At 34.8% G+C, this 25983-nt stretch overlaps 2 protein-coding genes across 2 annotated transcripts in view; one reads left to right on the plus strand and one right to left on the minus strand.

Annotated features, from left to right (window-relative positions):
- The first annotated feature begins 629 nt into the window (after window positions 1-629).
- Srp14 (signal recognition particle 14) lies at window positions 630-19395 on the plus strand. Its single transcript, XM_089091361.1, has 4 exons — window positions 630-704; window positions 9835-9916; window positions 15258-15370; window positions 19015-19395. The coding sequence occupies exons 1-4, from the start codon at window positions 681-683 to the stop codon at window positions 19132-19134; spliced, it is 339 nt and encodes a 112-aa protein (XP_088947487.1). The 5' UTR covers window positions 630-680; the 3' UTR covers window positions 19135-19395.
- A 3765-nt stretch (window positions 19396-23160) lies between these two features.
- Fib (rRNA 2'-O-methyltransferase fibrillarin) overlaps window positions 23161-25983 on the minus strand; it is a 35040-nt gene continuing 32217 nt past the window's right edge. The window contains exons 5-6 of the mRNA XM_089091987.1: window positions 25276-25521; window positions 23161-23375 (exon numbers count right to left, since the gene is read on the minus strand). Coding sequence (XP_088948113.1) covers window positions 23208-23375; window positions 25276-25521 — 414 coding nt within the window. The 3' untranslated portion in view covers window positions 23161-23207. The remainder of the gene's footprint in view (window positions 23376-25275; window positions 25522-25983) is intronic.

The following is a 25983-nucleotide window of genomic DNA, read 5'->3' on the forward strand; positions in this document are numbered from 1 at the left end:
GTATAAACAGTAATGTGGAACATATTAGAAAGTGTAATGGTTTTTCGCTTTTTTATATTAAAAGTGAGGATGTATTAATAAAAAAAATTACCTGCTCAAAGTAAGAACAAAGTTGAAACTTAAAACGAGCAATAGTTTTAAATTTACTTAATAATTTTTCCTCCGAATTACTGGGGGGTGAGATAACGTTCCCCCTTGCCCTCCCTCAATGACGCAATTGCCCCTACCGCCTAATGTGCAAATATACAGTCCAAATATGTTACTAAAGTATTATATTTTCATCATATTTCGTGAAATTTCATTAGGATTGAGCGTTCTAATTAAATGACGAAACGGGTTGAAAGAAGTGTTCAAAGAAACGGGTTTTAATTAAATCAAGCATTTGAGTGGTGTATAATACACAAACACCCTTGCTGGTGCCTAATATAGCACAGTAGTGCACATATTAAATATGTATGTCAAAATACATGAATCTAAAGACACATATTAATTTATCAAATATGTAAAATGGCGCACCTCGGTGGTGTACCGGTACTTAATTGACCTGACACTAGAGTCCTTCTGGGTAGTCAGTTTACAGTTTTTAGCTAAAAACAGCAAATAATTTTAAAAGAAGAAGTAGCGTATGAATTTGGACTGTTTGACAGTTTTAGAAAGAGAAGAAGTTTTATAAGGCTAAAATGGTTGTACTTAGTAATGAAGAGGTAGCCTATTTATTTATTCTGGCAGCTTATGATGCAACATAATTTCCAATAGCAGTACTTCTTTTGGTAAATTTTTCGCAGTTCATATTATTGACTTGTGGATAAAGTAAACATACCACTGGATGCCTTTTTTATGCTCTTTCCAAATATAATAATCATTTTCGTCAGAAATAAATATTACCCCTACCCTTATATATACCAATTCAGGGGATATATTTGCACATTGTGGGGGGGGGGGGTGATGGTAAATTTTATTTCTGATGTAAATGAGATGTAAGTTTAAACTTCACCCCCCCCTCCTGATGTGCAAATATAAACCCAGAATTGGTATATAGGGGTGGGGGTACAATTCATTTCCAACAAAAATGGTTAGGCTATTATATTTGGAAAGAGCATAAAAAAAGGCATCAAGTGGGTATGTTTACTTTATTTATAAGTCAGTAATATGAACTGTAAAAAATTTACCCTTCTTTTATAGGCCTATTGTTTCTTTCTCAACAGTGCCAACTGTATGTCTTCTTTTATAGCCTAGATTAGGTTGTCCTCCATGTTGATGAGGCTTTGCAGCATTGAGGCTACATAAACAGAGTAGACTAGTGCTTAAAAGCAATAGCCTAATACATATGCACATACTGGGGTATTTGGCTTGCTTCCTTAGTGCCAGAGGTACACAGGGTTTCTGGGAGCAGCCTCCAATCTTCACTCAAATGAGCTGCTGCACAGATTTTCTCCCACTCTGTGATGAAACTCTTCTAGAGGGCTCTTCTGTCACTTTCTATGGAGCATGTTTTGGTAAACTTTTGGCAGGTCATATTATTGACTTACAAATAAAATGAATATAGTACTTGATGCCTTTTTGGTCAATATCTACCAAATCATATTATTGAGTTAGGAATAAATTGAATACACCATTTGATGCTTTTTTTATGCTGATTACAAATATAATAAGCATTTCTATCAGAAATGAATTTCAGCCCCCCCCCCCCGATATAGGCTATACCGAACCTAACCCTGAATTGGCATATATAGGGGGGGGGGGGGCTGAAATTCATTTCCAATAGAAATGCGTATTATATTTGTAATAAGCATAAAAAAAGGCAACAAATAATGTATTCACTTTAGTCCTAACTCAATAATATGATTTGGTGGATATTGACCGCCTTTTTTTATGCTCTTTATGAATATAGGCTAATAGTTATTTTTATTAGAAATAAATTTTACCCCCACCCCTATATATACCAGTTCAGGGTGTATATTTCAAATATATATGCTAATGTGCAAATATAATATTTGCACATTAGTGGGGGGATGGGGGTAAATTTTAAACTTATCTCTCATTTGTGTCAGAAATAAACTTTAACCCTCCCCCCCCCCCAATATGCAAATATAGGCTATACCCTGAGTTGGTATATATAGGGGTGAGGGTAAAATTTCATTTCCAAAAAAAAATATTGTTATATTAGGAAAGAGCATAAAAAAAGGCATCAAGTAGTATGTTTACTTTATTTGTAAGTCAATAATATGAACTGCCAAAATTTTACCCATGTTTTTTGGTCTTCCTTAGTGATGGGTGCCTTCCAGGGTTGCCATCTCTGATGGTTTATTGCCAGATCTAGTGATTTTTCATCCTCCTGGTGATTTTCTTTTGAATTTGCTGATTTTCATTTAATGTGGTGATTTTCTACAGAAGTGGTTGACATTCAATGCATGATTGGTTTTCACTGTCTTACTGAGGTGAAATAATTAGTGACTTTTGTATTTTATGTCTTGTTTTTATTTGTTATTTCTAAAAAAAATAATTATATTGGGCTTCTCAGTATTCTTTTGGCTTGGCTTCCCCATAGTTACAAATTTTAACTAATAAAAACATGTGTGTCCCATTTGTGCTAGAAATGGATTGAGGCTCAGAAACAAAAAAATGGTAAATTTTTAGGTGGCACTATAATTTATCTAAGATGAAAGTGAAAATGTCATTTGATGCCTTTTTATGCTCTTTCCTAATTCAATAATTGCTTTAGGGCTAATTGCATCTTGAGCCCTTAATGGGGCCCCAAAGGTATTTTATGTGAATTATGAAAGAGCATAAAAAAAAACCTCAAATGATGTCTTCACTTTCATCCTAACTAAATTATATTTGCAAAGTTACCATGAAATATACAAATGAATATATACCCTGAATTGTGACAGCAAAGTTTTAAATTACAAAATTCAGTGATATTTTTGTTGACAGCATTTGAAAAACTTGAAACTGTAAGGAAATGGTTTATATTTGAGTTGCCTAATAAATGAGGTTTGAATTGTTACAAATAATTATTTTGGAGTATATTACTCTTAAACAACTTATTTATATACTATTGATATGTTTTTAACCACTTTTCAATAACTTAACTAGTGTTGATAGCCTAACTTCTTTTTGTGGTTACAAAAATTAAATACCTTTGGAGCCCTTTTAATGGCTCAAGATACAATAGCCCCAGAAGCAATTATTAAATTACAAAAGAGCATGAGAAAGGCATGAAATGACATTTTCACTTTTATCCTAGCTAAATTGTAGTGCCACCTAGAAATTTACCAAAAATCTCAGGTAAAGAAAGCATAGTCCCACATGAACAGCAGCCTAGGCTAGGTTCTTTACAAAAGACTTAACAGCCTCAGGGAAAGGGAAGAAAAAATACTAAGTTTTGAATGCAGCATATATTTCGTTTTGGTGTCTTGAACACACTAAACACAGAAATTGTCATAATTGATTTTGGTTCTTTTAGTCTTTTGTCAAACCTACTTGTTATGACACATGCATAGTTCACCCTTACCAGGACTGAGATTAAGCTTAGCCTATATAGGTTTCTGATGGGAGTTTACTAAAAAATCATCTTTAGCATTAAAGTAAAATGTCTCTTGAGGGAGAAGATTAAAAGTTAAATATTATCTGATTTTCTTATGTTCAGAATGTTGACATGTGACAAGCCTTGCTAGAAATGTTTCATAGTTGATGCTACATTAAATTCAAGTCTGATATTCCTGCTTTGGCCTATTATATTTGTACTATGGATTAGATTCAAATCATCCTCATTCCTTTTGCTTGCTGGACTTTGGGCTGAACTAATTTTGGTATAGGTGATCTTTTTTTTATTCCTACAGTTGGCAGGTAATCTTGAGACAAAGAGAGGAAATATGCTTTATTCCTTTTGTTCAAGCCCTTTTTCACTGTTGTTTCTGGTCAGTTATATTGTATTACTATTTTGTGCTGTGCTCATTTTATTTTGATTAATTTATCTGATAGCTTTTAATTTAAGGTAACTAATAATCAAATAGAAAACCACCTTGCAACATTAATAGAACTGCCTTGTTACATGTCCAAAAGAGAAAGGGAATATACGGAGTCAATTTTACACAATAATTGCAAGATTTGCTGTTTCATTTCAGTAATAACCTTTCATAAAAAGTTGGAAGTGTTGGCCCTGATAATATAACTGGAGGTAACTTGTTTAATTAAGATAAGAATTTACTGTTTTCACTCCAATTGCTTTGTATCTAATGAAGCTATAAATTTAGGACCAGTACTGGTCATAAGGAGACATGTTAAGAAAACAATTCTTACCTCATAATATGCATAATAATCCTAGTTAACATGTTTTCCAGGGGGAGCACCCTTATGATCACTATTTTCACTGTTTTACAATTATTTTGAACAAAACTATGAAAAATAAACATATTTGATTGCATTTTCCATTTTCAAATATTCTATATAAGAAAGTTAAACACCATCACTGCTGTCTACCAAAAAGATACAAATAGGCTAATATTAATATATTTAGGTTAGATTAGCTAGGTTGCTCTTGGGTGTTTGTTTTAAAATGACTTTCAAGATTTGGAGAAAAGACAAGATATTGAAAAATATGTATGTAAAACTGGAAAAACAAGGAAAGTAGTGAGGATGAAGGTTCTCCCCTTGAATAATATGTTAACTAGGATTATTATGCATATTATGAAGTAAGAATTGTTTTCTTAACATGTCTCCTTATGATTAGTAATGGTCCTAAATTAATACCCTAATGATTTGCTATTATTTGAATATTGACAGATTTGGTTTCCTTGTGTATAATTAGTACTGCCATTGAGGACTAGTGCATGATCAATGCAAGGATTTTGCTAAATTTTAGTAGAAAGGATGGCGAATTAAAGAACATAAATTTATGCCTACTATGAAACTAATGAATAGTAGTAAATGTTTTTGCTCTGTGTTTCAAATAGTTTGTCTTTGGCTAAAGTCATCCTTCTCACTTTGAATTTGAGGACAAGACTCACAGATAGCTATTTAGATACTACAAGTACTCACAGTCCTTTTTCTTCTTTTTTTTTATGTCTAAAGTGCTTATCTAACTTGTTAGCTTAAAGATAAACTGTAGTGTTAGACCTAAAATTCTTGAAAATTCAAAGTAGGTCTTTGGAATTCATTCCTGAGGTCACAAACTGATGCATTAATTAACAGAGCTAGTGACAATAATTTATTACAGAGAGGGAGGAGGGAGAAATCCCGCCAGGTATATTTTGTGAAGTTGTGGGTTCACAAAAGGAATGCTGTTAAAAACTTAATGATGAAATCTGTTCTTGCTGGCTGGTAGAATTGCATGCTCTCTGGCCCTTGTGTTTTTTGCTAAGATGCTTCTTTTGTATGGCACCTCCAAATCACAGTACTTAGATAATTGGCCAGAGCAGGGCTCTTGTCAAAGGAACCAGGGAAATAACAGTTATCCCCATTTGTCTGATATTTCAGCTTAGACTTGACCCATGACAATTTTCATGATGTAAAACAAATATATAAAAATTGACACCATTTGAGTGTTCTTTTTTAGAGCTATAGTTTACCGTTAAGGATACCAAATGTGGCAGGGGGATTAAAAAGGCTCATAAGCAAATGAAATTTTATTTGAGGACGAAAGAGGATTATTGTGGTTATTCTTTTCAATGGAAACCTAGAAAAAAGAAAAATAAAAGATTTTGCAAAGTAAAGACAAAGAAAAGTAAAATAGTAGTTAAATAAATAAAAAGGTTCTTTATGTCCAGAAACCGGATTTTAGGTCACAATTTCAGTTTTGGCTGGAATTCTGGTTTTTGGTATAAATTCTCTTCCTTCTTGAGCAGTTGATGGCCTTTGAAACATATAACGTCTTAGTTCAGGGTGTTCAACGCGTCTTTTTGGTGTGAAGCCTATCATTATTGACCACCAATTTTTGGTGATTTTGGTGAAATACTGGTGATTTTCTTGGTGAGAAACTGGTGATTTTTATTTTGGTTGTGGTGGCAACCCTGGTGCCTTCTGGTTGCCAGTGGAGGAGCATTTTAGGAAGTCTATGATCTGGCATGTGGAGGATATGTTCAAGTCATTTCCATCTTTGTTGCCTTACAACAGAGGCAATGTCTGGTTTGTATGTACAAGTATGGATCTCAACATTGCAAACATGGTATCTCCAACTTATCCTTAGGATCCAGCTAAGACATATATTTTCACAGGCAATAAGACAGTTCAAAAAATAGTTTCGTCTTGCTAGATGACTGTTTTTTGTTATGTGAGGTGTAAAAAATACAGTGCTCACTTTTTAGGGCTCTGTTCAAACCGTAAGGAAGCAATAATGGAATATTGCTTTCATAAAGCTACACTACTACTACAAGTGGCATATGCCATAGAACCAATGTTCTAGGAAATACTTTCAAAACATAGTTAATTACAGATACAAGTTTGTAGTTAACTAGTAATTGAAAATACATTGCCAGGGAAGTCATTTGTATTTAATTACAAAATATGTATTAAAAAAGCAAATGGTAAAATTCTAGTTTAGCTACTTTTTGCTATCTTTGAAAGGAGCTAAGTTAGGAAAATGAAACTTTCAGGGATGAGTCTACAGACTTAAGTTTGTCCTGGGAAGGTATTTTGAAGTACCTACCTCCACTCCTCCCTCTAGAGGGCAGTGACCTTTAAAAATCCTTGTGTTATGAAAGTGAAACTTTTCAAAACATGTCTTCTACTTAAATGAAATACAAGAAAATTGTTTTCAGTTTCACAACTTTGCTCAATCCAAATTTATGAGTTTTCAAAGATCTGCAAAATACATTTCCTAAATTTTGAAAAAAAAACATTGATATGGCTTAAAATTATACTGAAATAACAGGAATTGCATTTTCAGAACTAAAACCAGAAAAAAAGAAACTGAAAACTTAAAATAAAGTAAAATGTTGTTTTGTCAAAATTTCAATAAATAGTCTATAGACCTTTCAAGTAGGTGATTTTATCTTCACTTTTCTCCTTATTTTCCTAAGAAATTCATGAATTTCATAGAACCTGTATACTAACTGAGTATATACCCCTCCCACCTAATGTGCAAATATATACTCAGAATTGCATCCTGAATCTAGATATAACATTCATTTGCATCACAAATGACCTTTACCCCCACCCCCAAATATATCCAAATCAGGGTATATATTTACAACTAAATGGGGGTGGGGGTAAAGTTCATTTGTGATGCAAATAAATGATACATTTATATAATGTTATACATGCAGTTGTGGGTTTATATTTGCAAATTAGAAGTGTGAGGGTATATACTCTGTTAGTATATAGGTTCTAAGAAATTCATGAATTTCTTAGAAAAATAAGGAAAGCAGTGAAGATAAAAATTCTTCCTCTGGAAAATGTTTTAACTAGGATTATTTTGCATAATATGAAGTAAGAATTGTTTTCTTAACATATTTCCTTATGTATAGCTAGAATCCTAGGCTTATACCAAGAGTTAGCTTTTAACAACAAAATTTTCTCAAACTTCTTATCTTCAAGCTGATTCTGCTTTGCAGTTAAAACCAAACTCCCAACAGAAAAAAAGACATTTTACTAAAGCAGATGATGGTATGGCAGTATTAAACTTTTGGAAAACTCTTGCAATATCTAGATATTATTTCAATGACTCAATTGAATAGTTTTATTGTCCATGAACTTCAAGGTTGCAGCCAAAAGAAGAAACCTTGCTTGTCCCAACACCATCACTGTCAAAAGTAAAAAAGTCATTAGAATCAATTGATAACACTTAGCTGTGCTTTGCATTACAATCAGTCAATTGATCATCAGCTTTGGTTAGGAAAATATGTTTTCTTTTGTCACAAATCCCATCAATAATTTGGTTGTGGATATCTCCCAGTATTCATCATCCCTTGGAACCAGGGTGGCTTTCATTGGCTATTGCTAGCTTCTTAAAAATAGGTTTACTTAGCTGCATTGAAAAAGCATGTGTAAAGTAGTTCTCTAAACCATCAGAGATTGCTTCATCAAGAGCTTGTGCATGCTTGATAGAGCAGTTTTGTTTCATGTATACCACTGATAGATACCACTATACCACTGATAGATACCACTATACCACTGATAGATACCACTATACCACTGATAGATACCACTATACCACTGATAGATACCACTATACCACTGATAGATACCACTATACCACTGATAGATACCACTATACCACTGATAGATACCACTATACCACTGATAGATACCACTATACCACTGATAGATACCACTATACCACTGATTACGAGTACCCCACAATGCTGGTGACCTTGAAACTCGCAATTTCATCGTTTTCTTTTGTCAAAAATAATTGCTCAAATATTCAATCATTTGATGAATAATGGAAAGTTATAATATGGCTGCTTCTTACAGTAACTGCTAGCTATTTCGTGCAATATACACATTAACAAACAAACTTTAAAAGATACCAGCTCAGCATGTCAAATTTTTCCACCTGAGTCTAAATTATAGATAGAAGAAACATTGAAAACTACAGAACTAGAACAGTCAATTATGCAGCATAAAAGAAGCATTCAAACATTTCCCACCACAGCCACAAAGTAAATTGCATGGTCTACCTCCCTTACATGAGCAATTTTTTGTACACTGCTTGCATGACCAGTACTCAGGGGCCACACAATCTGGGAATACATTAAGGGTGGACACAACTGACCTAATCTTGCTATCCTGGAAAGTCCAGCCGAACATGTGGGGGATCTAGTAACTGTGTCTTTGGTCATATAGCATAGCACCAAGAGGTAGTGTCAGATGGCGGCAGATGTTTGAGCTCCCGCTTTCGAGGGTATAAATATGTTTAAAAGTCGTAAGGAGAGGTAAGGAAGTGTGGATTTTTACCATAGACGGCGATAATGACTTCCCTGCAAATTTTAAAGAAAGTTTCTTGCACAGAAGGATCAAACCTACACCTCTCTATCTCTTTCACAAGTAAAGCAATCTGTTCCTGCAATCCCCATTTCTCAAAATCCTAAGCCAAAATTCTTGTTCCCTTAGAGAACACAAAACTAGCTATGTCACAGCCTGAAAGAGTGTGAAGAAGGCAGATGAAAAAAACAAAACAGATCGTTTGGTAAATTCCTGCAAAGTTGATGCACAGGCGCTGAATATTCACGGAATCGGATATAAACTTTCCGTTTTTCACAATTTGAGTGATATCCAAGGAATGGCTTATAATGATAAAGCAAAACAACAACAATGTGGGTGCCATTCGCATCGACGTTTAAAAACACCAATACCCCTCTTCTAGTAGTCCGTGTGCAACACAAATCTGCCTCTTTCTGGTAAAACTCAAACGCTGTTCAAAGCCAGTATCAATACTTCCACTTGTGCTGAACATAACTATTTTCTTCTGGTCTTGAAAGCCTTCAGAGAGGCAGACACTTAAAGCTACTTGCAGCACAAGATGCAAGTATTCAAATTCGTCTAATGAAACTTTTTCCTTGGAATTTGATAGTATCGTTCCAATCATCTAGTTTTGAGTGTCTACCTAGAAGTGCTACAAATTTGTAAGGAGATCTTCGTGCTCAAGGCAACCACCCAGTGGTTGGTGGTTTGCTGATTGTAATTGATGCTTCCACTTTGACATTGTAATTTAATTTCTTTCTTAATTCTCTTTAAGGTCCCGGGGCGAGTTCTTTGGGAGATCCCTTTATCCTCCCTGCTTACATATTCTATAAGGAATATAAAGAAAAATTATAAGTATGTTTATTGAAACTCTTTTTTTCAAAAGTTAGTTTTAATTTGGGATATTTTATAATTTTCCTTTTTTTTAAGTTCCTAACGAGGCTCACACTGTTTTACGTAAATGCAAGAGAAAGAAAACCCAGCTTACCAGTGACATTGGTCATGAAGCGATGTAAGTGTTTTTTATTCTTTATTTTTGCTTCTTTTTTTTATGAATTAACAGTCCTGATCCCATTTAGAAGAACTTACTTCCTGCCCCTCAAAGACACTTCCTAAGTTTTGCTATTAATTTAAGGGTGATAGAGGTGTACAGCTAATATATGTTTAGTGCATTTCAAGAGACAAAACTTGGTCTTAAACTTGTTTAGAAAATAAAATTTAGGTAAAAAAAAACAATGGTATTTAAAGTTTTAGAGTTGGAAGGGAGGAGTTTGACATGTTTACTATGGTTTCTTAGATCATTGTTTTTGGGGGAGGGAAGATGGAGAGCTTATTGTATGTTAGCTCGGAGTATTAGTAAGTTAGAATAATATCATTTTATCTTTGTAGTATAACAAGTGCTAGAAGTCTTACAGGTGATAATCTGTTATGATGTAATTGCTCATTTGTATCATTGATGCATTTGACCAGCTATTTCTTTGACTAAAATGATTTGTTACTTTGTAAAATAATTTGGGATAAAGTAACTTAGAGAAAATTTATAAATCTGCTTTTTGGGTAAAATAAATATATCAGCTTTGGTATGATTTATAGTTGTACAGCTTCAGACTTCTGTAAATTTCGAGGCCCAATTTTTACCTTCTTTTTCACAGGTATTATGTTTTGTGGATAATAAGGAAACCAGAAAAGGAGTATAAAACAAGAAAAGGAGTTACATCCAGGATATTTCAGTATAAAGTCGAAATCCTTAAAATATATTTTAACGTTCAGTATGTAATTGATTTCGGCTGGAAGGCAGTTGTGCTGATATTTATAATCCACTGGATATACCCCCCAGAAATCATATTAGTTAAGAATTAATCAGTTTCTGCTCTAGAAAACAATTATTAACATTTATGTGAGTTCCTGCAATGCAAGTAGGATCATTTTTTGTGCTGGGACATTTGTATTTTTTCATATTTTTTTTTATTTTAGCTAAAAGTTTATAGAAACCAAACATTAAATATTCGACTCATTAGTAGCATGTAAATGCCCTGTAGTCTCTTGGCCCGCCGGCCATAATTTTGGCCTCCCGGGTATAAGCAGGTTGAACAAAAACAGAAGCATTGACTTTAATTCATGGACATAGCTTTATGCTTTTTGATTGAATCCCAGTAGGAAATTTAGTATTCATCTATTAAAAAAAGGGGAAATAACCATATAAATCGTAAAGATAAAAAAATTGCAGCTTTTAAAATATGGAATTCACGTTAGCGAAAATTAAGGTCAGTATTCTGATGCTCTGCAGCTGCCACTTTTAAGTGGATACTCAATTTAAATGTAATTTACAAATTTGAGCCCCTCCTCTCATTGTAAGATTGTGTGTACGTGCCTGTCTAGAAGATAATCTAGTTCAACTTACCAAATATTGTTTGAAAACGAAGAAGGGTTGCTCTAGGTATAACCAAAGCGTTTGAGGAATTAGAACTTTGTGCCAGAAAACTGTTCTTCTCAATAGAACATTCTTTTTTGTGGTACACCCCACTTTCCTTAAAAGCCAATTTGGAGTTTCGAAAAAAGGGAAGCAGCTAAATGAGGGAAAACTTTGACCAGGAAAGTTAAAAACAAAACGACGCATCGTCCAATTCTTTTTATACTACCTACTCTATTCTTGCAGTATTCTATTCTCTATTCTATTCTACCAAGTTCTTGCAGTTTAAAAGGATTATTTCAAAGTTTGCTATGGATTTCGTCTTTTCTGCTTTTTAATTAAATAAAAAAACAAGTTTTTTTTAACTTAAATTAAGGAGCGACATTAAAACTCAAAACGAACAGAAATTATTTCATATATGAAAGGGGCTGTCCCCTCCTCAACGCCTCCCTCTTTACGCTAAAGTTTGACTATGTCTTGCAACATTATTAAAAAAAAGAAACTTTAGCGTAAAGAGCGAGGCGTTGAGGAAAGGACAGCCTCTTTCATATACGGAATAATTACTGTTCGTTTTAAGTTTTAATGTCGCTCCTTCCTTTTAGTTAAAAAAAAACTTGTTTTTTTTTTTATTTCTGAACGTTTTTGAATTAATGCAGCTTTGATTTTGGCTCACCGTAAATGAATAATTAGAACCAAATTTGTAAATTAATTTTACTTTTTTTGGCTAAATGGCTTTCTCAAAATTTTGTTCTGACTTAACTTACGTAACGAACTTCTTTATTCGTATATTTGTGTTACGTATATTAGGGGGTTCGTCCCCTAGTCAATATCTCGCTCTTTACCCTAAAGTTCAAATTTTGTTCCTGTTCTTTAAGAATGACCCCTTAATCACAAAGGCCGTTAATTAGAATAAATAGCTCTGATGAATGTACAAAGAAAACTTTAGCATAAAGAGCGAATTAATGACTAAGGGGTGAACCCAATCATATACGTAATAATTTCTGCTCGTTTAAGCTTTGATGTTGCTTCTTACTTTCAGTTGAAATTTTTTTTATATATTTAACTTCTGATCGTTTTTTTAAATAATGCTAGGAAATCCGACATCCGTTTCATAGCAATATCCCTTCCTCCATGGAAAGATCTTCCCACGTAACACCCGACCCCCTCCTCCCCCCAACTACCAGGAAAAATTCCCCCCCGAAAACTTCTGTATACTTCCCAATAATCAATACTATATGTAAACATTGGGCAAAGTTCATAACTTGCAGACCTTTCCCCGGGGACCGTGGGGGATTAACTCATCCTCAAAGACATAGTTATTGTATTTTTCGATCATGCTGAACAAAATGGCTATCTCAAAATTTTGATCGGGTGACTTTGGGGAAAAAATGAGCGTGTGAGGGGGCATAGTTGCCCTCCATTTTTTTTGGTAACTTAAAATGGGCACTAGAACTTTTAATTTCCGTTCGAATGAGCCCTCCCTTGATATTCAAGGACCACTGGGTCGATACGATCACCCCTGGAAAAAAATAAAATAAACACGCGTGTGTGATCTTTTTTCTGGCAAAAAAATACAAAATTCCGCATTTTCAAACAGTTCGTGGTAACGAACTGTAAGTAAGGAGCGACCCGGCTCAATGGTAACCGAAACTCTAAAAAACGAAATTTTGATATTAATAGACACATCAAAAGAATCAGATTTTAATGCTGATTTCAAATATATAAGTTTCATCAAGTTTAGTCTGACTAATCAAAAGTTACACGCCTGAGAAAATTTGGCTGATTTTCGAAAAAAGGGGGAAAGACACCCTAAAAGATATAGAACCTTAATGAAAATCACATCATCATATTCAGCGTATAAGAGAACTCTACTGTAGAGGTTTCAAGCACCTATCTACAAAAATGTGGAATTTTGCATTTTTTGCCAGAAGAAAGATCATGGATGCGTGTTTATTTGTTTTTTTGTTGTTTTTTCCCGAGGGATGATCGTATCGACCCAGTGGTCCTAGAACATCGCGGGAGGGCTCATTGGAACGAAAATTAAAAGTTATAGTGCTCTTTTTAAGTGAAAAAAAATGGAGGGCAACTAGGCCCCCTCCCACGCTCATTTTTTTTCCCAAAGTCAGCTGATCAAAATTTTGAGATAGCCATTTTGTTCAGCATGGTCGAAAATATGATAACTATGTCTTTTAGGATGACTTAATCCGCCAAAGTCCCCGGGGAGAGGGCTGAAAGTTATGAACTTTACCCAATGTTAACATATAGTATTGGTTATTGGGAAGTATACAGACGTTTTAAGGGGGGATTTTTCTGGTAGGGGGAGGGGGTGGGTGGGTCGGGGGTTATATGGGAGGATTTTTCCATGAAGGAAGTTTTCATGGGGGAAGGGGCATTGCTATGAAGGGGGCACCGGATTTCTCATCATTGTTAACGAAAAGGATCAGAAATTAAATAAAAGAAAAAGTTTTTCAACTGAAAGTAAGGAGCAACATCAAAATTTAAAACGAACAGAAAATATTACGTATATGATTGGGTTCACCCCCTAGTCAATACCTCGCTCTTTAAGCCAAAGATTTTTTAGTACTTTCATAAGAGCTATTTATTCTAATTACGTATTACACGTATACGTATACGTATTAAAAATCTATGAGTTCGTTACGTAAGTTAATTCGTAAGTTACGTATATTTCTTACTAATAAAAACGTTCGTAAATAAAATTAAACAAGTTTCGAGAAAGCCATTTAACCAAATAAAAGCAAAATTAATATACAAATTTTGTTTCAATTATTCATGTACGGTGAGCCAATTCAAAACCTGGATTAATTCAAAAACGTTCAAAAATTAAATTAAAAAAAAACAAGTTTTTTTTAACTGAAAGTAAGGAACGACGCTAAAACTTAAAACGAACAGAAATTATTCCGTATATGAAAGGGGCTGTCTCCTCCTCAACGCCTCTCTCTTTACGCTAAAGTTTGACTTTCTCACAACTCTATTTTTTTTTTAAAAATAAAAAAACATTAGCGTAAAGATCGAGGCATTGTGGTGGGGACAGCCCCTTTCATTTAAGGAATAATTTCTGTTCGTTTTAAGTTTTAACGTCGTTCCTTACTTTCAGTTAAAAAAAAAACTTGTTTTTTTTTATTTAATTTTTTGCAGATAGGAGCTTGAAACTTCTATAGTAGGGTTCTCTGATACGCTGAATCTGATGTTGTGATTTAGCATAAAGGAATGGGATAAAAAGAAGATTATTGTCGACTAGGAATGGCAATCCGTGGTCTATCTTCTAGAAAATTAACATGTCAGCTAAAGACTACTGGAGTGGACCTTAACAACAGTGCAGGAGGTGTTTGTTTCTAAGTATCTAACAATGCCGATTCAGGGGCTTTTGACTCTTCCCTTTAGTTATAAATTACGATCTAGAGACTGTTCTGGAACAGTTTGCAAGGTTGGGTTCATGTTTTGTGTAAAAATTATAATAATTATTACTAAGTGTTCTTTTTTTGCTTTAATAATTAATAGAATTTAAAAAACATATTTGTGTTAAATAATTCGAGAGATTTAGGCCAATATTGAATGGGGGTTTGCAACAAGGTTAAAAGCAGAGGATAATACTGAAAGAAAATGACAAGTGTGTCAGGGCTGATTACGGGTTTGAACATAAATTAAAGTCTTTCAGTATACAGGGGAGTTCTGCAGAAAATAGAATTTTTGGCAACCAGTTAAATAGCTTGCTTGAGAAGTTTAATGCTTTAAGTAAGGCATGCATTTGCTGCAATTTCAAGGCTCAGCACTTGAAGTATCTGTGTGTTTTTCCCAGATCAGTGATTCAGTGGATATTGTTATGTTATTTATGTTGTGTTTTTCTTCTTATTTCCTTGTGGATTATATTATTTTGTTTTTTCGTTTTTTACTCCAAATGTTTAATCCGCTTCAACCGTTATAGATGATGGTCGTACAAAACCAACTCCAAAGGATCCAGAGAAGGTGGAGCCTCCCCCAGAAGAATACAAGTGCTTATATAGGGCACAACTTAGGAAGCAGAAAATTAGCACAGTTGTAAGTTCTCTTTCTTCCTCTTTTTTTCTTTATAATCCATAGGAATTCTCATTCTTCATTTTTCTTTTTCATTTCTTCTTTCCCTGAAAATACCACAATTTAACTTCTCTTCATTAGGGTACACTCTTTCAGGACCCTGTCTGGACTCTCTCTGCCTGGAAAAACTGTTGAAATCTTAGATTCAATTATTTGAGTTAGTCAGTAAGATTTTCAGGGTTTGACAGGGTTTAAAATATCAAAGAAAGTATGCAATTGTTTACCAGTTTTCTTTCCATTTTCAGTGAACTGATACCCCAATATAGCTAGAAATCTTTGTTAATTTATGAACTAGGATTCTGACTCTTGCAATGACCTTGATGTTTTAGCTCTTTACTAAGTGTTCTAAGTATAGTAAAGTCCATAATTGTGTAATTTTCTTCTATATCCATCCTCTCCCTGGCAATGTTTCGGCCGAATTGTCTCTGCCTTTACCAGAAACTAATAAACTTTTCATTGCAGATTTGTCTTGCAATCTTTTACTTTGCACAATTGATCTAAAATAATATTATTTTAGTCATGGAACTTTTTGAGTTTGAAAATTATCAAACAGTTCGTGGTAACAAACTGTAAGTAAGGAACCACTCGGCTCAATAGCTACCGAAACTTTAAAGAACTGAATTTTAATATCAAAAGAATCAACTCATTATGCTGATTCTAATACGTAAGATTCATCAAGTTTAGTGTTACCCATCAAAAGTTGTGAGCCTGAGAAAATTTGCCTGATTTTTGAAATAGGGCGGGTAACACTCCCTAGAATTAAAGAAATCTTAATGAAAATCACACCATCAGATTCAGCGTACCAGAGAAACCAACTGTGGAAGTTTCAAGATCCTATCTTCAATAATCTGGAATTTTGCTATTTTTGCCAGAAGACAGGTCATGGATGCGTGTTTATTTTTTTTTTTTTTTTCTCTCAGGGGTGATTGCATCGAAATAATAGTCCTAGAAGATTGAGAGAGGGTGCATTCAAAACGAAATTAAAAGTTCTAATGCCCTTTTTAAGTGACCAAAAAGATTGGAGGACAACTGGGCCCCCTCCCATGGCCCATTTTTTTCCCAAAATGATCTGATCAAAATTTTGAGATAGCCATTTTGTTCAGTATAGTTGAAAGGTCTAATAATTATGTCTTTACCTGTAAAATGACCCCCCATAGTCTGTGGGGAGAGGCCTGTAAGTTATGAGATTCGCCCATTGTTTACGTATAGTATTTGTTTTTGGGAAGTATACAGACATTTTTGTGGTGGGGGGCTGTTCTTGGGGTAGATTTCTGTAAGGAGAATCTTCCTTGGGGAGGGAAATTTTTGGGGAGGAAATTTTCGAAGGGAAATGTTACACTGGGGAGATCTAACAGAATTACTATACGAAATTCTTTTAATTGTCTTACATTCTCTTTGCCAAATTGTGCATGTGGAGATGTTCCGGGAAATTATCCAGGGGCTTTTTCCGCGTGTTTGATTCCCGGGAAATAATTTCGACGGTAGGGGGCATTTCTGGAGTGAGCAAGAAACCGATTAGAGATTAAAGTCTTATTCAAATGAAAGAATTCTAAGGAGAATTTTTCAGGCCGAATCGTCCGCAAACAATTTTACAGGGAAGGGGATTCTCAGCTAGGATGTAACTGTCTGGGAGGAATTTGACGGGGGGGGGTGGGTGCAGTTTGCGTTGGATGGAATTTCCACGGAGGAGTTTTCCGTGAGAAAGGGATATATTTCATAGAGGATGAGCCAGGTTTACCGGCATTATTTGAAAAACGAACAGAAAAATTATTCCATATATAAACCGTTGCCCCCTCCTCAATACCTGGCTCTTTACGCTAAAGTTTGACTGTTTGTTCCAATTTTTTAAGAGCGTCTACTGAGACACGGGGGCCGTTTAGTTAGAATAGGAAGATGTTTTAAAAGTGCTAACAGCTTTAGCGTAAAGAGTAAGGTATTGAGGAGGGTGCAACCCTTCATATTCGGATTAAATCTGCCAAAATTAATTTGCAAATTTTGTTTTAATTTTTTCATGTACGGTGAGCCAAATTCGAACCTGCATTATTTGAAAAACATTCAGAAATTAAATAATAAAAAACAATTTTAGCTGAAAGTAAGGAGCTACGTTAAAACTTAAAACGAACAGAAATTATTCCGTATATGAAAGGGGCTGTTCCCTCCTCAACGGCTTGCTCTTTACGCTAAAGTTTTTATTGTTTTAAAAAGTAGAGTTGTGACAGAGTCAAACTTTAGCGTAAAGAGTGATGTGTTGAGGAGGGGGCATCCCCTTTTATGTACGGAATAATTTCTGTTCGTTTTAAGTTTTAATGTCGCTCCTTATTTTCAGTTAGATTTATTTTTATTTAATGGTTTCAAAACACTTGTTCTGATCTTGATCTTACTTAATAATAAACCCTTTATGATGACCTTCTCTTTTGGGAAACATCACTTAACAAACCTTCTCATATTCTTTCTTTTTAACTCTTCATTATTTCTGTTTAAGTATATGTTTTAGTAATTTTTGTGATTAATATTCTGTTTTAGTAATATCTTGCTTTCTACTTTATGGCCTGGCTTCACAGGTGCCATCAGACAGCTAGAAGGGGTGAGGGGGGACTATCTAGGAAACAGAAAAACGGTTAATTAATGTATTAAAAGAGTAGTATGAGAAATGGTCGTATTTAAATCATAGTAAAAAACGAAACTCGTTGAAGTACCCCCCCCCCCCCCCAGGTAAACGATGGGCAGGTGAAATCGTTATGCGAAATCTGGCTAATATCTCTGATTTGAAGTGAAAGTCTTCCTAGAAAATTTTTCTATCTAAAAAAGATGTTTTTTATTTATTTTAGTTTCACATCTAAAAACGGGTGGGCATGGAATACTGCTAGCAAGCCAAAATCCAACTTCTACTGTAACCTATAATAAGAACTCTTTTTATTGATTTAAGATAGGGTAGATTGTGTTTTCGAGAGCTAAAATTTAAAAAATGAACAGACCTAGACAACCCGTTCTTTTTTTTTTGTAAAAGACGGTGAAAGCTCTGACTTCATAACGAAATACCATTCAGTGGCAAACCTTCTTCTATATGCTTAATCGAAATTCAAATATGGGAATACAAAAGGAACGTTATTTTCATATTTTACTTTTCTAATTTAGTAACTGAAAAATGCATCACAAGCTCAAGAAAGTGGGACAAGTCAACTAGAGCTAAGGAGAAAAACGGTCAGAGTAGCCGTGACCGTGAGGGTAAAATGCTTTAAGTTGAATCTAGTTCAACTAAATCCCAAGATTCAAATGCTCTCATAGTTTGTTTTGCATAGTTTCTATTGGCTTTGTCGAAGTCACAATGGTCGATTTCAAGGCCTTTTTTTTTTTTTTTTTTTTTTTTTTTTTTTTTTTTTTTTTTTTTTTTTTGCAGTGCTAACATTAAAAAAAAACTTGTCAAAAGAGGAAAAACGAAAAGTGCTCCCATTTTAATCCTGGTAAAAACAAAACTCATGGTAGTACATGGTAGTGACTCCCCCCCCCCCCATTGGGTAAATCTTTGGTTCACTATCTTGTTAGTGTCTGAAGTCACCATAATTTATTGAATATATTATTTGTTTCTATATATTTGCCGCTTTTTTCAGGTCGAAGCCAAAGATTGCGAGAAGTTTCTGCCTTTGTTTAGCAAGGTATTAAAGTCTGGTATTGACAATCTAAAGAAAGTGAAAAAAGTAAAAAAGAAGAAGCCAGCTGCTTCTTCATAACTGAGTGGTTGTGTCTTTGGTGAAAGTGATTTTTTTTTTTTATGGATGGTTTCTGTGGTGAAAAGACGCCTTTTGGTTATTTTCTTGTGTCAACATGGGCTAATTACTGGAGTAAAAACATCAAATTTGTGTAATGGCGTGAACGTTTGAGTGAAAAATTCTTACCCCATTGAATTTATCAGTTTTATTCTTATGCTGTTATGAAATTTGAGTTATAAAACAAGTCTGCCAGTTTTTGCTTTATACATATATGTAAGTTGGTTTGAGATGTGAAAATTTTAGTTACTTTTTGAATAGGCTTAATCGATGCCAGAGTTTCTTTGGTGTTTAGTTTTCGCCGGTTTTCTATGCCAATTATATAGGCTGATTTTTGGTTCGATGCCAGAGTTTCTTTGGTGTTTGTTCTCACCGGTTTTCTTTGCCAATTACACAAGCTGATTTTCGTCTCCCAAAAATGACTTAGGTCATTTTTGGGACACAGGGACTTTTTACAAAATTTATGAAAATTTTTCTTAGAAAAAATGCGATAGAACACAAGTTCCTCTGCAAAAATTTCACGTAAATACTATTACTACTAACAACTCGCCGCAGCTCCAAGCCGCCTGAGGCCGAAACAGCTATGCACGCTCCTCGTCCGTCTTCATCTATTCAAAGCCTCCTTCTCTACACGGTCCTAAGAAGTTCCCATTTTCTTTAAATCTTTCTTTATGACATCATCCCACCCCAACCGCGAACGACCTGCTTTCCGTTTAGCACTAGACGGTTGTCGAAAAGGACAATCTTCGGTAATCTGTCATCCTTCATCCGCAGAACGTGCCCTAGCCATTTCAACTTTTCTCTCATTATAGCCCTAGAAAGCGGGATTGGCCCACACTTTTCGTGCAGGCTATTGTTTGAAATACGGTCACTCAGCCGGGTACCCAGAACAATCCGTAGACTATTTCTCTGGAATACATCTAGCAAATCTTCATTCGCTTTCCGAAGCCCCCATGTTTCAGAGCCATATTTGACCACTTTCATCACTGTTGCTTCCAAAGTTCTAATCTTTGTTTGCAGACTTATCTTTCTATTCTTCCAAAATTTTTTTTTAACTGTGAAAAAAATACCCTGAGCCTTCGCTATTCTACTTTTAATATCTTCACTGCTCCCACCGTCTTTACTAATAATGTTAACAAGGTAAGTGACGCTGTCCACCTGATCAATCTTTTCGTTACCCAACGTCACCTTTTCATCTTCACTTGTTCCTATCCTTATCTGACTTAGTCTTCTTAACATTAATTTTTAAACCGATTCTAGCACCCTGAACTCGCAAAACCTCTAAAAGTTCATTCATTTTGCTCATACTTTCATCTAGAATGCTTAATTCATTAGTATTGGAGGTTTATCGTGCGGGGTCACCACTTTTAAAGGAAAAAATGGCGCAAAGAGTTGCTATGCCACTTACTGGAGGGGGAAGATCCCTTTTTGGCCCCAAATTAGTGGGATTTCCGCGGTTACTCCAACGTTTCCGTATACAAACGTGATCGGATGGTCTATGGCCACATTTAAAGCCAAAGTTTACCGATAAGATTTCTAACTAACTATTTTAGATTTGACCTAAGCTGAAAAGTTAAAAGAGTACATAGTAAAAGAAAAGCTTACTGTAATCACTCCACGTTGTATAAAAGAACTAACTAAAAAATGGACTCTTCCTCCCAGCCCGCTAGCCGTGTGCTGCGGCGGGGGGTACGACGGTGGTAATGAATCTTTCCAGTCAATCCTTAGACTTACTAATCTACTGGACAACCTCCCTAAGTGCACAATTTTTCCATTGTGGTCTATTAAGCACGTATGCAGTTAAGAGGACCCGAAATGGAGTCAAAAAATAATAGGAAAATTAATATTTATTTCTTAAGGAAGGAAAATAATTAAGGGGCCAAAAGAAATGAATCGGGGAGGGACATTTATCTGAAAAAACTGGGACCAAGGGTTCCAACAATTAGCATAATCTTAATGCCTCGGTAATTACAACACTGAGTCTTATCATCTTTCTTATACAGGGGTTTAATGGTTTAATTAGGGTTTTCCTAAAATCGCTAGCTTTTTCCCCTTTTTCAAAATTCATATTCAGAATCTTCAGAAAATTATTGCAACCCCATCTCGGTTTAGCACAATCTCAAATTGTTCTGTCCGCCTAAAATCTCTCTTTAACTCTTTCCCTATCACTAATTGTGGCCCGTTCCTATCTTAAACTGGTACAAGCAAGCACGGATACAATGGGAGGATGCCCACTCCCAAACGATTCTTTTGAGATTCCTTCCTAAACTATACTATTGAATACTATATACAAGAAATAAGAACTGAAAAATCGATCGTTTTCTGAAATAAAAACAATGAAATATGTCAACGCAATAAAATTGTTAAAAGACGGTATCTGTTATGAACGCAAGACTGGATCGTTTCTGTGCTGTTGCGGAGAGCTCAAGGGAGTGAAGACCCAAGACAAGAAGGTTAAAGTGACAGTGCTGTGGCCTGTACAAGCATGCAAAGGTTGGCATCACTTATCACTGCTCTGCGGAGACAGAGATAGTGTGCGTAATACACACGTCCAAATGGAATTATTTTATTTCCATTGCTGAACTTAAAATAATTTAAGACTCCTTGACCAACACTGTACATGTTTGCCTCCTTGCTAGCAGCCACATAACATTATATGAAGTACCCTGACAATGGTGTCAATTCATCTGCCAACAATCTAATGTCTGCCTCATTTGGTGGCACTTAAATAGCTCACAGTTGTGATGAAGATACTGGCTTTGCATCCTACTGTAAAGAGATTTGAGAATCACGTGTCGCCTCATACCAATTGTGAGTCGGAAATTTCGCTTCTCAGTTTCTTCAGCCAAGTCTACGTCAATACTTAAATTAGTATATTTCACATCTCCTTTGACATGAGACCTGGTTATGCCTATTTTTTCTCACATTTGGAACCAGTTACATGGCACCATAAGGCCAACTATCCTTTCTGGCGTACCTCAACGAGGTCCTTTGTGCGGTAATATTCTTTGAAAGATGCATTTCCTGCTGCTAGTGCCAGGTATACTAGCACCATTCATCACCTTTGCCCATTTATCTTTTTTCTTGACATCATATTCTGAACTTGATTAAGTTCTCTTTCAGTATCATGGAGAAAAATTTTCGACAAAAAATCAAACTGGCTCAAGAGTTTGTTGTCCACTGCATCAAAACGCAATTTTATCTTTTGCCAAAAGTACGGATAACAATATTAGAAAAAACCCGCTTATCCTCAAACGTTGTCATTTAAACAATGTCATCTCGGACATTGTATTTTGAAAGAGGATTTTTCTATATGGCAAACTTACAACACCGTGGTGTTCAAAGAGCAATCGAAAATATTACAACTTACCAAATGCAAGAGGACACGAGTGCGTAACCTTCCCTTTGACTGGGGTCGCCTCTGATTGGCCAACGGTATCGATGTTTAGTGGCAATCTGGACCTCGACAAAGTTTCCCAATGCCTTGCACAAGCGGAAAATGTGCCAGTTGATCTCCCGTTTCGTTACGTTATGTCGATAGTAAACTCGGCCTTAATTCAATTATTTAAAACAAAATTGTAGAGGGGGGGGGGTCCACTTTCTCCTTTTGGCAGTGCCGCCACTCATTTAACTGACTATATACTAATTAGTAAACTGGACGCAAAAGGTCGTTAGAGCTCACTTTCTATGGCTTAATGAAAGAAAGGTTAAGATGGCTAGGCCACATTCTACGGATGACAGATTACCAAAGATTGTGCTTTTTGGCCGTCAAAATGGGGCCAAGGATGCCGTCCCCGAATGGGCAGGAAAGCGGTCATAAGAAAGGATAAAAGGAATTGAAACTACATACGAGAGGGTGGAGTAAGGCTTAGAATGACTTGTGGTGGAGTGGGAGTGTGAGCAAGTGTGATAGCTTCAACTGGCTTCGCAGTGAGTTGTTTAGTACTAATGGTTCAGACCAAGCAACCCATTCCTTGCTAATTTATGAAATAATCGGACAACGATTTATTGGTACACAATATAGCAACAAATTTTAATCACTTGTTCTTAGGAGGAGGCCTATATACACCAACAACAACAGCATGATCTCGTTCATAAGGTTCTAATGTCAACTGTTCAATTGGCTTCATTTTTTCAGCTTGCATTTTCTTGACCTCGCCAGCAAATACGGCTTCTGGAGCAGCTGTACTGTCTATACAGTTGGCCTAAAGGAAATAGAGGAAAAACTTCATTGGAACTAATAATTAACTATTTGTTATAAAGTTAAATTCGGATGAATAGTCGCTTGGACATATAGGTCCATAATACCAAATTTTTTCAACAAATAAAATTCAGATTCTGAAGTTTTCTCACTTGTCGGTGACCTAGATCTATTGTTAATAGAAATGCTTCTTAGGCGGTTTGCAGTCCTTATGAAGTTTGAGGTGTTTCTTGTAGAATAAAGTTTGTGACTTTGAAAATGTGCGTTATACATTCTAAATCAAAGAGAATCAAACGAACTAAAAATTAGATGTAAATCTGTAATATTATAAGTTAAAAACAAGATCCAGAAGCAAATATTTTAAACAATACTTCTTCAAAGTGTTTACGAAGATGTACATGCCTTGAACTCGAAAAAAAAAATCACACCTGTTCTTAACATTATCAATTATATGATTCCAAACTGGTATAAATGTCCAGCATTTTCTAAAATAAAGTTAAATATCTTCAAAAGCTGAAAATACGCTAAAAATTATTAGCAAATGTCCGAAAACGAAGAAAAACATGCGAGTTCTTGCATGATCAGTTATTTATGCGTTTACTTTCTAAACTGACACTACAGTGGCACTGAAAACAGGGTTTCCACTCCTAGTGAATCATCACTATTTCTAGTTACTTTTATATTGCCTAAACAAAAAATCACTAAATCAACATATAAATCACTAGATTATTGAAGAAATCACTAAATTAACCAAAAAATCACTACAATCTAGTGATTTTTGCTCTCGCCGGGTGCCAACCCTGATTGAAAGCAAAATGATATGTGTCGCATAAGTAGATAAGTCCTTCATGCATACATAAGTAAAATATAAAGTACCAACGACCTCAAAATAAAAACATTTTTTTCATCTGACCAAATCTTCGATTTTTCAGTTTATAAAGATTTTGTCATGTGTAAATTTTCATCTTTGTTGCTGCGGCGAATCGAGAAAACATAAGCGGAAACTAATTTGGTAAATTCAATTAATACAAATTCAAAGATATTTCTGCGAATAATCATTTAAGGGAAACATAGCTTACGAAAAAAACAACCTAAGGAGTTCATCCTCACACACTATTTTCTGTTTATGCAGCAAATACTTTCAATGTATTTTCTGTTTCTGTTGTGGTTATATTCTTGCATAACTTTACTCATTCAACTAAATATTAAATTCAAATTGTACTAGATATTACAACGTTTACAACTGTAAATATTATTAAGTAATTTAGTAAGATTTAGTAGTATATTATTTTAAATATTACTTAGTCATGAATAATTTTCTAAATTAGTAATTCTTTAAATCTGTGAAAAAAAATAGTCGATTAAACCAGACACATATAAGAAACAGACAGAAATAAGCTGTAGTTAAGCAATACAGTTAACTGACTCGTCTATTTCAGAACAAGATATTAGGTTTATATTCCTACACAATTTTACCCATTCAGTGACTGTTTTTTACTCAGTTTACTGCCAATTAATGGCAAAGTTTGACTATTGCTACATCGATCACCAAGGTTACACTTATTAAAGCTCCTTGATGATATTTTTTTTCGCTCATTTTCCGCTGTGTCACACGTTAATAATTCTTTCTCCGATTTTTTCTAATTTACTCTAAGATATATACAGTTGTATAAGTCTCCACCAAACCAATTGAAACAATCAGATTCTTCATTGGAAATATTTTTCCAGTTAACCAAAATTTGGTTAAGACTCAGCTAATTAGAGCTTCAATGTTAATCTTTAGCCGTAATTAAAATGATGAATAATGAATTGAGAATTTAAACCTGACTTGGCATTAAAGCGTTTTGGAATTTATAATCGTAATAATCAGATTACAAAAAAACAACAGATTTATATAAACTTACTTTAATAGATATGACAAAATGTCCTGCATTCTTTAGAAAGTATTGGGCGTTGAGTGCAACAATACGGGCCTGATCTGGCTGAGCCACATCTGCAAAAATGGTATCGACCATGCCAATAAGCATTCTGTATTTATGAGGATGTCGGGCGTCTTCAATAATAGGCACAACATTGGTTCGTTTCTTAGCCATATTTAATAGGTCACGACCAGAACGATGCGAAAATTCGACAGCATATACGACGCCTTCCTAAAAGGGACAAATACTCACATCAAGGTGAAGGTATCCAGGTGCTTTAGGCAAACGAAATAATAAATACCTTCGACTCCAGATAAAAATAAAACACGCGATTGGATTTTTGAGATAAATTTGATTGTAGGACAAAGTGTATGATCCATGCCTCTTAGGTGTTTTCATTAATACTCAGTTAATTAAATAATTGTTAATTAATATGTTCCATCTAAGTAAACCAGCCTTGTCTATTTGAATAAAGACTTGACTAATTTTAGTTTAAATACAATTATCCCTTCGAGACCCGAGACCAAGGATTGTATATCTTCCAGATTTATAGGGAATAGACAAGGTCAAGTACTTCCCAGATATGTTACGCTTCGTTATTCTTGTTAAACCACAATAGAAATAAATTCACAAAAAAACTCATTAATTTTAAAAAAGTATGTCACGCTTATTTTCGTCGTCAGTTATAGCATT

Source organism: Artemia sp. Qi Xiang Cuo, chromosome 7 (assembly GCF_049724085.1).
Source record: "Artemia sp. Qi Xiang Cuo chromosome 7, ASM4972408v1, whole genome shotgun sequence".
NCBI classification, from domain to species: Eukaryota; Metazoa; Arthropoda; class Branchiopoda; order Anostraca; family Artemiidae; genus Artemia; species Artemia sp. Qi Xiang Cuo.

Bases quoted from the DNA above. Each gene is read 5' to 3' on its own strand.
- Srp14 (XM_089091361.1), top strand. From the start codon at position 681: ATGGTTGTACTTAGTAATGAAGAG. The intron at 9,917-15,257 runs GTAAGTGTTTTT...CAACCGTTATAG, and splicing joins GACATTGGTCATGAAGCGAT to ATGATGGTCGTACAAAACCA. The intron at 15,371-19,014 runs GTAAGTTCTCTT...CGCTTTTTTCAG, and splicing joins AGCAGAAAATTAGCACAGTT to GTCGAAGCCAAAGATTGCGA.